This window comes from Cryptotermes secundus, unplaced genomic scaffold, assembly GCF_002891405.2.
Source record: "Cryptotermes secundus unplaced genomic scaffold, Csec_1.0 scaffold846, whole genome shotgun sequence".
Classification (NCBI taxonomy): Eukaryota; Metazoa; Arthropoda; class Insecta; order Blattodea; family Kalotermitidae; genus Cryptotermes; species Cryptotermes secundus.
The window spans coordinates 447,737-460,121 of NW_019739228.1; the positions used below are offsets into that span (position 1 = coordinate 447,737).

The 12,385-nt window shown below is 39.3% G+C and overlaps 1 protein-coding gene across 3 annotated transcripts in view; it reads left to right on the plus strand.

Annotated features, from left to right (window-relative positions):
* LOC111871788 (UDP-N-acetylglucosamine--peptide N-acetylglucosaminyltransferase 110 kDa subunit) overlaps positions 1-6,855 on the plus strand; it is a 163,298-nt gene extending 156,443 nt beyond the window's left edge. For all 3 annotated transcript variants that reach the window (XM_023865120.2, XM_023865121.2, XM_023865123.2), the window contains 2 exons: positions 1,158-1,281; positions 5,544-6,855. In XM_023865120.2, coding sequence (XP_023720888.1) covers positions 1,158-1,281; positions 5,544-5,697 — 278 coding nt within the window. In that variant the 3' untranslated portion in view covers positions 5,698-6,855. The remainder of the gene's footprint in view (positions 1-1,157; positions 1,282-5,543) is intronic.
* Positions 6,856-12,385: the final 5,530 nt, after the last annotated feature.

A 12,385-nucleotide genomic window follows, 5' to 3' on the forward strand; every position in this document is an offset into this window, starting at 1 on the left:
CTTTCAAGCCCTTCGCCCCCCCCCTGGGGGTCGCGTCCCACAGTTTGATAACCACTGGTACAGGGGATCTCCCTGCCTGGGGCATTGGCCATCTCAACCTAAACAGGAATTTGCTACTGATCACTGTAATAATGCGACACAGAATGGGTCGAATTGGCATCCTCTGCCTTCTGGCGTGGTTCACAGCATGTAATTAAGTTTTACAACATATTCTTGAAGTTCTGAAGGGAATAATGTGGCAAGCACATACAGCACAAGGAGCCGGGATAGCATAGTCACTATAGCAACTGGCCACAACGATCAAGGGGTCAGAGTTTGCGTCCCGGTAGGGTCAAGAATTTTGTCATCTCCACATCCAGACCGGCTCTGGGACCTTCCCAGCCTCCTGTCCAGTGGGAATGAGGGGCTCTTTCCCCGGGTGTAAAGTGGCAGGGGCGTGAAGCTGACCACTCACCTCCAGTTAGTGCTGATGGTTCTATACATCCACTCCCCCAAACACCTTCATGGCACAGTGCTTAGTTGGTTAAGCACAGTGACAACTTTACCTTACCTTTTTACATCTGTATAGAAGTATGCACTTAAAGGAAAATAGGTGTTACAAATTTCAAGAATTTATTTTGTAAAGTGGGCACATGGAATGAACAAACCGTATCGATCCAGAAGAATTCCAGGGTAGAAGTAACAGAGAAATCGTGAATGGAAATTCAGTACACTGAAATCCACAGATGTTCTGTCTGTAAGACCTGCTTCCCCTAAACCCTTTCACACAGGGGGCTTAAACAATTATATTTGCATTGTCTATGTCATACTCCATGGTTCTGAGTCATCTTCATCAGTTCATAACTATTAAAGTAGTCAAAAAAATTTGTTTCCCTTCCCCCACCATAAGGAACCCAGAAGTTCAAAGTTTGGTTCTGTGGCCTTGCCACCATTCTCTATAACTGTCATTTGTATTTTCCTAGTGACAGATCCTCTCTACATCTGCATCTCAGATTTAACTTCTCAAACTAAGGTCTAGATGCAGTGATAGCACCTGCAGTGGATGTGTGTGATGATAGCTTAGGATAGATGCACTGGTGGATTTTTGGGTTCCATAATATCTGATTATCTTTAAGTTGACTTATAACACATTTTGGTATCTAAAAATATTGTTGCAGGAGAAACATTGGCATCTCGTGTTGCTGCTTCACAGTTGGCAACACTGGGTTGTCCTGAATTGGTTGCTCGCACCCGCCAAGAGTACCAAGATATTGCAGTGCGTCTGGGCACTGACAGAGAATAGTAAGTGTCAGTTCCGCATTAAACTGTATGTTGATGTTAATTCCATTCTTGGGTTGCTACACGTTGTGGCTGTGGACAGTGTTGCTGGTGCTTCAGATGTACACGTTGCTTCCATTGTCAGTATAGAAGTGGGTAAAGTGGTTCAATTCTTTGTGTATGTAGATCCTGTTTGAAAAAAACAATTGGGGATGTTTATGTGGGCCAAAAGGGAAAGTGGCCCAGGAAAGTTGACAGCTGCTCTTTTAAGGGCCACGAATTGCATCAAAAAAAAATCACTGGCCACAGATGTTCCCGAGCAGTCACTCACCAAAGTGCACACCAGGTGTGATGTTGTTTAACCATGTGGGAGCATCAGTTGCCAGTGGTTTTGGATGCACTCCATGGCCCTTAACCTTTAACGTCGGAATGGCACATATATAGGTTAGGTCGCAAGCAGGAGTTGGCCGAATAACCTGTGTACACGCTGCAGGACACATGCTCTCTTTGGGAGTGCTGACAGTTTGACCTTGGGTTGGAAATCAAAACAAACCTAAGTGAGGTCATGTCAGTGGTTCATTCCTTAGCTCTGAACAAAGAAATCGTTTATCAAGGTACTGGTTTCAAAACTACTTACGTTTAGATACAACTGTTTATGACCTGGTCAGCCAAATACAGCCCAGCTTTGTTTTGAGAAGTGATGAGGAAATATTCATCTGTGCTTGCATGTGAGTGCTTCCAGAGCCTTCAAGGAAGTCTGACGCATTCAAGGATTGGTTTTCAGTGGCGAATTATCAGTCAGGAAGTCAGTGTCGGATTGTCTAATATTTCTTTATCAGTTAAAAAGTCAGTGTCACACTGTCATATATTTCTTTATATATCATTTTTATTTTGCGTCTTGGAAGAGGTATAAACCCACTGAGCCAGTATTACTTTGTGAGTAAAGGCATTATCGCCACTGCGACTTTCAGTATGTGTCAGACTGGCATTCTTTTGACTGGTATTATAATTACTTTGCATCACTATTTTGCGAATATTACCAACAGGTGAGAGTGTCGCTTTGTCAATCAACATAATTTATTCGATTTTGCTAGAAACCCCCCTCCTCAAAGATGATTCTTCAATCGCACAAGCCGAATATCACGGTCAGTGGCGTTTCTCGGGGGAAGGCCAAAGTTATCAGGGGGCCCAACTGAGTTGACTGGAGTTGAAAAAGTCACAACACTGGCCAACCAAAGGNCGGGAAACAAAGACATCATGTGTTTCGCTAAATAAGAAAAGCAGGAGCACGCTCTTCTATTGCAAAAAGTGTGATTTTGCTCTGTGTGGACTGCTTCGAGAAGTGCCACGCGTGTCAGTGTGACTATCATAGTGAAGTGACGTAGTTCAGACTCGCATACAGTAATATTATTGTATATAGAGTGATTATATTTACAATATCACCAAGTCTCAAAACTGAATATCACGGTCAGTGGCATTTCTCGCGGGAGCCCAAGGTTACCTGGGGCCCAACTGAGTCGACTGGAGGTGAAACATTCACAACACTGGCCAACCAAAGGGAAACAAAGATGTCATATTTGTTCTCAAAATAAGTAGCACAGAAGCACGCTCTACTACTGTAAAAAGTGTGACGCGCTCTGTGTGTTCGGCTACTTCGAGACGTGGGTTGCGCTATGCGTGTTGGGCTGCTTCGAGATGTAGTACATGCACATCAGAGTGTGAGTTATCGCAAACTGTGGAGTGACGTAGTTCAAACTCGCGTACAGTCTGAACAAAATATTATTGTATATAGTGTGATTATATTTACAATATCACCATGATTCAAGTTGAAGAAAAAACAACGGGTAAGTCCTTTGGAATTTCATGACATATATAATAAAGATTATATTTTGCAATTCATGACAAAATAATCACAGTTAATTTTCGTTTGTAAAAATTGCTCTTCTGTGTACATGTAGAAAATTTTATTGTCTTTCAGGTTGTTTCTAGTTTTTATTTCTATGTTGCATAGAACGGAAAATATGGATTTTTCTGACGGTTTGCAATGTTAATTAATCAGGGTGATTTAAATATCGGCTGCAGAGGGCTCCCGGCAATTTAAAAGTCTGTACGTTAAACGTTAAAAGGGCCAGTTGTACTTACTGGCCCCAACCTTTCTCCTCTACTGTCCTCCACCCCCCAATTATTTTTGAAATCAAGATTCTGTATATGCCCACAAGTTCACCCACCTTACACACTTCAACCATGAAGATGGGGGCAGTATGTATCACTCACATCAACCTGGTGCAGCAACCCAAGAATGGAATTAACATAAGCAGATAACCACTTCGAAAGTCTGAAGTCAGTAAAATGTAAGCTGAAAGTCTTCTTCTTTGGTTGCCATATAAAGTGTGAATCCACATGAAACATCATAGATGTTCAGAATTTTAAGTCTGTGCATGTGCTGTATTTTCACATACAGATAAGAGGAAGGGGAAAGAGTGAGAGGCCAAGAGGCACACACTGTGGAAGAACTTGCAGTCTGCATTGTGCTGAAGGTCTTCTCAGTGACTGAGAATTGAAGTCAAAATAAACACTGGGTTATCAGTCAAGATTTTAGATCTTTTGTTTGGTTGGCAGGCTTTCAACTGCTTTGCTTTGCTTATTTTCTCTAACCCAATGAGGGAGGAGGGGTTGCATCTCTTCACTGAATGTGATGGATTGAAAAAAAGTGTTTTGTTTCCTTGAAAGTACTTCATCAAATAAAGAAGTAACAATAGTACATTTCATTTCTGTTAAATAAAATTCAGAAATTTATTGTTTTGTAAATGAATCAGTATGACCAAAAGAAATAGTTATTTTTTATCTCAACAAATTCACCTTTTAACTACAGATTAAAATTGGTAGAATAAAGTGCAGTTGTGTGGAGTTATTTTTTCACAGTATGTTTTATGCAAGCTTTCAAAATATAACTGATAATTTAGAAACTTTGAGACAAAGATCAGTAAAATAAAGCACTTCCCTCTGTAAAATAAATTAAGAAAATTGCAGAATGGGTCATATTTCATGGAATTAATGTCCTGTAAATGAGAGCTACAGTAAAACAGGCCTTTAACAGCCAAAAAGATAAAATCTCCTTTTCCTGATACATTAAGCCCTCATTGTAAGGGACTTGAATGTATCAGATTTTGGATATAATAGACTGAATGTGGCTCTGTACAGTTGTGAACTTTTAGAGATATTGAGGTACTAAGAGGGTTTTGTAGTTAAAAAACTATTTAGAACAAAAATGAACCCCAGTATAAAAACCTTTATGTAATCACATTGTGTATTTCTATGTTTATTGTGTGTATTGGCCATGTATCCTATGGTGCACTTCCATGTCATCCCATCACACAGTGACAGCTGACATTGGCGATAACAGATGCCCTGTCGCACCATTAGTCCATTATAATGAAAGTTTACTGTACCACACCATAGTGTAGTACCCTGTACTCATATAGGCATGACATCCCATGAAACCCATAAGTTTGTAATTGAATTCACAAAACTGTTATTGAGCCATATCCTTGGCAATAAATTCAGTTCACATTTTTGCACCATTTCTCCAAAATTGAGAATTTCCTCCTAATCTGTGCATGGCTGTCCTAGGGGGTCTCTTCCCCTGAACTTTATCAACCAAAATTGTATATGAATTTCTTGATTCATTCATTCTGCATATTCTGCCCCCATTTTAAATAAAATTGAATTTGCCTCTAAAAGATTTATTTTCATTAGGGAAACTTGAAACTCATTCAAAGAGCCTGGCTTAATACAGTGCATACTGTCATACTGACCAGGTATTATTCCAGGTACCTCTTGTTCTGGATATAATTCTTTTGTCCATCTCCCCCTCCCCTGCCCTCACACTCACCATAGAGTTTGGCTTTTCTTGTACTGCTTTGTCATCACCTCCTCCTGTTGCATTTACAGAACTTGAGGCAGTAACAAATTGACATTTCATAAAAGCTCAGCTTTAGTCTGTTTCCCTTATTCTTAATCATAATAGTCACAGACTTCACCACTTGCTGTTGCTGCATCATCTTTTGCACTACCGTCGGTCGCATAACCATTGCATCACCACCTCAGCTTCACCTTCGCCCTCATCTCTCCACAGTACCATTGCATCACCACACCCTAGTGTAACCACTTTTACTGCCATTTCCTTGGACCATTATCACCATTCAAACCTCGTACCATAGATAGTCATACTTTACAATAATAATCACATTACCTGGCAATTCTAATGCTGTGTGATGCTGTTTCAGCTTGAAGGCCGCACGTGCTAAAGTGTGGCGAGCCCGGACAGAGAGCCCCTTGTTTGACTGCTTGCAGTATGCTCAGGGCATGGAGAAACTATACAAGCAGATGTGGGAGCGACATTTCCATGGGGAAAAACCTGACCATATTGTGGACAAATAGGCCCTTTAGGCACTGAACATGCTGCGTCTGGAAGTTCTCTCACCCCAATAATTCAGACCTGTAGTACTGTTTTAGTAGAAGATAATTCAATGTTAATTTTTTTTTTTTTGTTTCATGTTGTTCATTTAAAATAGGTTCATTTGTAACAGTCTTGACCAAACAGGTTAAAGTATGTTATATCCCATTGTATGCTTCCAGACATGAGACCTCATGCAAGTAAACTTACCTTGCATTTCACTTAAATATTCTGTGTGGGGTTTTGTATCACTACTAAATTTGGGTTCTGGTTTACTGTACATTTTTCCAGTATTCAAAATTAACAGTGTTAAGCTATTGGAATAAAAAGGAATCATCCATGCACCTCCCACAGAAATGAAATGTTGGTTTTCTTTTTATTTAGTTGTAAGTTTTAAATTATTTTCAGTAATTAGAAGACCGATGTTCCTCAATGATGGAATTGGCCCCATATTGAGCATTGTGTAATAAGTATTTGATAGCCAGTAACCTAAATTTCAATATATTAAAAACTCTTACATTTATTATTCAAAGTTGTGACCTCAAAACAGTTTGATATGTGAAACAAAATGCATCATTTGAGGTTCTGAAATGTGACAAAGAGCTGACATCTGGAATCTACCATTATAGATACTGATAGCATTAATGTTTGAGAGGAACGGGAAGAGATGTGCTGTATAGTTTGGAAGGCTCTATGTGACTGATCTGATTTGTTTCTTGCCCACCATCCCCATGCCACTGAATATCTGTCATGAATGTTCCTGGGGGTTAAGTGCAGCCGGCATGTAAGGCTGACAGCCTCACTGCCATCTGTGAACCAATTGTGTAGAAAATGTGAGAACCTTGTGGACGTCCATGGCCTCTTGCAAGGATAACTTTACCCCCCTCCCCCCATTTCCTACCAGTTGCTGGTTTACAGCTGTGACTGAGCATTGGTGTACAAATGTTAAAATTCTGTGTTAAAAGTGGGTAAAAAATATATTCATCCTACAATACTATTCAAAATGGGTATGAAGAGGAAGAGAGCGGTTTTGGAACACATCTGCAGCAAGATCTTTGATATTAGTATTATAATGAGATACATTTCATTGTAACTATCATTTGTGAGACACTAAAAATTAAATATTTCCTGTGTTAATTGCAGATGTTCTTTGATTTATGTAGCAACTTTTAGTCACAGAAATGTTGTGTTACTACTGGCCTTAGTTATACATATGCCCAAAAGACATAGGTGGCTTATATCTGAGTTATATACGTGCAAATGATACTGAACCCTTTTCTAAATTTTGCCAAGGCATCTGAAAATAACTCACTTTCAAGGATTATAAATTCTTTGGAATTAAATTAAAATTTCCTTCAATAAATTGTATCCTTCCAGCCACACTGTGGCCTTGGGGTCAACAAATGAGTACCAGGAATCTTCGGGGGGGGGGGTTAAAAGGAGGCTAGCGCATAGGGCTGACAACCTCACAACCCTGTGGGCATGTTACCTTAGATTGCATTTAGATGATACCTACTTTGAAAGATACTGGTAATATATTAAGGGTTATGTATCTCCTTTCATTATCTTGAAGATGTGTCGCCTAATTTTTCCCATGTCATCATGAAATGTCAAATTGTCAACCGATAATATGGTGACCAAACAGTTTTTTGTTAAAAAATCTATACATGTTCTATTACTAACACACTCAGATGTTACATGTCTGACTTTCAATTTTTCTGTGACAGAAAGTTTGAATTTCCCATCATATTCTCCGGTGTTTTTATCCTCTCACTCTGATATGAATTTTCGTGTTTTTTGTAAATAATTATCCAGGTCTGTCATTGCTGTAGTACAGAATTCAAATCAGTACAGTATTTCCTTAGATGTTGCATTGTTCTCAGGCATACCTTAGTCACCATTGTTGTCTGTGTACAAGTTACTACAAGAACAAGTACAACTAGCATCATTTCTACTTCTGCCGGCTGATCAAAATTAAACAGTATAAATTCTCAGTTTTTTTACACAGATCTGTCTCTTCTGTCAAGTCAAATCTCAAAAGGGAGTTTATAATTTGAATTTAAAATTTTTTAATTTTCACTTGTCAGTTAAAAGAGAGAGAGCATAAACATTTGAGGTACTTGAACACTTTGAGTCTGTATTGTAATGCCCTGTCCCTACTTGCTGAACTGCTGCCAACTCGGTTCCTTTCCCCCGCTCTTCCCATAGTATCCCTAATGTTCCATTTGCAGTCACACCATCTGTTTTTGTTCACTCTGTTTGAAACTCATAGAAGTTCATTGTGTGTGCATTTTTGCTTGTATCTCAAATAAAAACTATGAAAACAATATTGGCTTTTCATTCAATAATTCTGCGGTTCTGCAGTGGGGAAAATTTCACATTAGGTTGTGAGAAGTTCAGGCGTTGTTGTGTAGCAGGATCACTTAAGTGTGTTTAGTATATACAATGACAAAAACGCCACTAAAGAATAAAAAGTGATATAGAGTGCTCCCCACATTTCACAGTTCATACCCTCTTTTTAGCCCCACTGCTGGAATACATAGTGCATCAGCAAATGTGTGATTTTTTACAAATTTGTGCAGTGGGTGAAAAAGTGTTTGTCACAATCTAACTGGTTCAAACTTTTACTATGCATAGGGAGCACATGAAGATATCACTCCCATTAATGAGGAAGGACAGTAACAATTTCCTTTCTCTTCCATGTAACATGGTGCGTGCCTTCTGTAAAAAGGCATAAAGTGTGAATCCAGTTTCATGCAGGGAGCTTCGTACACAGTCAGTCATCCCTCTCAAAACCAATCTGAATATTTGTTCTTGCACTTAACAACACCAAACATTAGAGTACCCTCCTGTTTGTTAGGATTTGTGGTGTCACTTGTAAGCTTCCGAATGAAGACTGCCTCTCTGAGTAACTTCTTTACCCAAAATGAAGAGGCAGGTGGCTCAGGCTATTATCACGTATATTTATATTCCGGAGAGCAAAGGCCACTTTTGCACCTAAATTTTTACTACAAATCACGGTTCCTCATGTGATTGGAATACCTGCATACCTGTATGTTACTTAAGGTAGCATAGTGCCTTACATTTAATATTAATGCATACAACGTTTATGAATAACATAAATATTTGGTTCAGCAGATGCATTAATACAAGACTACAAAAGCTAATCAGTAGCTTTGCCTGTATGCATAAAGGCACAGAAAACTAAGCATATATTAATGTCTCATCATCAGGAGGAGGACAAAATTATAACACATGGCGGCTACTATAGTGCAGGTTACTGTCTTTTGGAATGTGATGCTGTGTAGCCTACTATGGTCATGCACCAGAAGACAGTAACCTTCAGCACCACCTACTAAATCTAACTCTTTGAAAATATGGCAAAGGTCACGTTCTTGGAAACGAAAGCAACAAACTAAATTATGAATGATTAAATAAAGAACAGATGAAATTTGAAAAGAGCTTGCTACAGTGCAGTTCAGAATCTTTTATATTCCTGTTTGAAGATTTTAATAAATGCCAGTGGTTTAACTCAAGTTAACGAAGTGCTTTCCTTCAGTACGAAGGCAAACAGGCCAAGAAAGCAGAGACAAAACAGTATTTATAAACATAAGGCATCAAAATGGAGATGATAACATATTCGATTGTTTTACCAGAAATTTAGTTACTTTATGACTCTCTATCAGCTGTTGAAGTTATGTACTTACTTACTCATGGAGCTGAGCCCTTCTGGAGGAGCCGCCAATTCTGCAGCTACTCAAGAATTTCCCAGCATTTTATGGAACCCAAAGGTTCATTACCATATTTACAAGAGCCCTTCACTGGTCCCTATCCTGAGCCAGATCAATCCAATCCATAACATCCCATCCTATCTCTCTAAGATCCATTTTAATATTGCCCACCCACCTATGCCTTGGTTTTCCCAGTGGTCTTCCCTTCTGGCTTTCCCACCAATATCCTATACACATTCCTCGTCTCCCCCATTCGTGCTACATGACCTGCCCACCTCATCCTCCTTGACTTGATCATTCTAATTATACTTGGGAAAGAGTACAAGTTATGAAGCTCCTCATTATGCAGTTTTCTCCAACCTCCTGTGACTTCATCTCTCTTCGGTACAAATATTCTCCTCAACACCCTGTTCTCAAACACCCTCAGTCTATGTTCCTCCCTTAATGTCAAAGACAAAGTTTTACACCCATACAGAACCACAGGCAAAATTATAGTTTTGTATATTCTAATTTTTATGTTTTTGGACAGCAGACGGGAAGACAAAAGGTTCTGAACTGAATTGTAGCAAGTATTACCCGAGTTCAATCTCCTCATAATTTCCTCCTGAATCAGGTTTTGATCTGTTATCGTTGATCCCAAATATCTGAACTGTGCCACATTTTCAAAACATCTGTTTCCTATCTTTATGTCAAGATTTTGCCCTGCATTTTGGTGATGAGACAGCAACATATACTTAGTTTTCTCTGTGTTTACTTCTAGACCAACCTCTTCACTTGCGTAAATTAAAGTTTGTGAGTTTTTCTTTATGGTATCTACATTATCACCCAGTAGATTCACATCATCGGCATAAACCAACAGCTGATGTGTCCTGTTTAATTGCAGTCCCACCTGGTTTCCCTGGACCTTCCTAATGGCATATTCTAAAGCAAAGTTCAAAAGGAGTGGCGATAAAGCATCTCCTTGTTCTAGACCATTCTGGATAGGAAATTTATCAGACAGGTGTTTACCTACACGAACTTTACCATACGTTTCATTTAAACACATTTTAATCAACCTAACTAGTTTCATAGGTATCCCAAACTCTATTAGAATATTGTACAATACTTCCCTCCTAACTGAATCATAAGCTTTCTTGAAGTCTATGAATAGCTGATGTACTGTCTCATCGTACTCCCATTTTTTCTCCCATATCTAACGAACGCAAAAGATCTGATCAGTAGTTGATCTGTTACATCGAAACCCACACTGATGGTCCCCGATAATTTCATCTATATATGGACTTAACCTTGAAAGAAGAATATTGGACAAAATTTTATATGAAGTTGATAGCAGTGATATCCCTCGATAATTACTACAGTCAGTTTTATCACCCTTCTTGTGAACTGGTAGAATAACAGACTCCTTCCACTGATCAGGCAATTTTTCCTTGTGCCAAATAAAAGTAATTAGATTGTGGATCTTAGAACATAATATTTCGCCTCCTGCTTGAATTAGTTCTGCCAGAATTTGATCACTACCTGGTGATTTATACCGTTTCAAATTTGCAGTAGCACTTTCAACTTCAAAAGGGCTAGGATCAGGTACTAACGGCTCAGCACTATGGATTTCTGTCTGCCTAACATCACTGACCCTATGTACATTCAATAATTGAAAAGTAGTTCCTCCGCCAATTCAAAATGTTGTGTGAATCTGCAAGAAAATCACCATTTTCATCCTTCACTAAGTTACTGCTAGGCTGGTAACGTCATTTATTCCTCTATACAGGTCTCTTAATGTTCTTGTTCTTAGTATTCATTGCAAGCTCATCAATTTTGTCTTTCAGATATTCCCTCTTTTTGTTCCTGAAATGCCTGCTCGTTTCATGTCTTATATTATTCAGATTATCCCCATTTAACTCGCTTGGATCCTGTAACCATTGCAATTTGGCCTGCTTTCTTTGATTTACCCTCTACCTCATTTAATTTCTTCAGATTGAACCTCTCCATATGAACTCTATGTCTTGTTTGTTTGCTCACTGCCAGTCTTCCCCTAATCTTTGCCACCACCAGGTAGTGGTCAGTATCACAATCTCCTGCCCTGAATGATAGGACATCAAGTATACTTGAGTGCCATCTCCTATCTATCAAAATACAGTCTATTTGATTGTGTATCTTCCAATCAGGAGATGTCAAAGTAAATTTATGGATGTTACGATGTGGGGACATTGTACTTTTGACAGTAAGATTTTTTGATATGGCAAAGTTTACAACTCTAACTCCATTAGCATTACTAATTTCATGCAAACTCTCATTCCCAATCGTTTTGAAAATGTCTTCCCTCCCTACTTTGGCATTGAGCGAAGCTGCCCTATACAAACTTCGTACATTCCAAGTGCCAAATCTCATATCCATTTTCTTTAGCTTAGGTCGTTTATCCAAGGAATCCATCCAGGTCCGAGACTTTGTGTTCATTTTCGAAACATAATAATTCTTTTTTACGGTGAGGAGTTGTTAGCCCCACGCCCAACCCCCAAGCTGGAGGACCACTCCTTGTTGGCTGTCCAGGACTGCTTATTCAATATATTCGCCACTTCCCTCCAAAACTGGAGGGCATCTCCTCCACCCGCAACCTGAGGACGTGCCATGCCGTGGTGACAAGGGACCCACCTAACATGGAAGTTATGTACCGAATGCCAAATTGAGAGGAATATACAATGAAGTGGTCATTGCCTGCATTTTACAGTACTATCCTTATACACAAGCACAACAGACCACTGTAGGTTGCAGTGCAAGGGCCGAGGAGGCCTACCCCTCATGCATTCATTCATCCTTATGCATCCTGGAAAGATGAGGAACAGGACAGGGAGGACTGTTGTCAGCTGTGATTCATACTAAATCTCTTGAATGCGTATGAAACATACTGTTGCATTTCCAACAGATCATGTTATTGTTAAGTTATGCA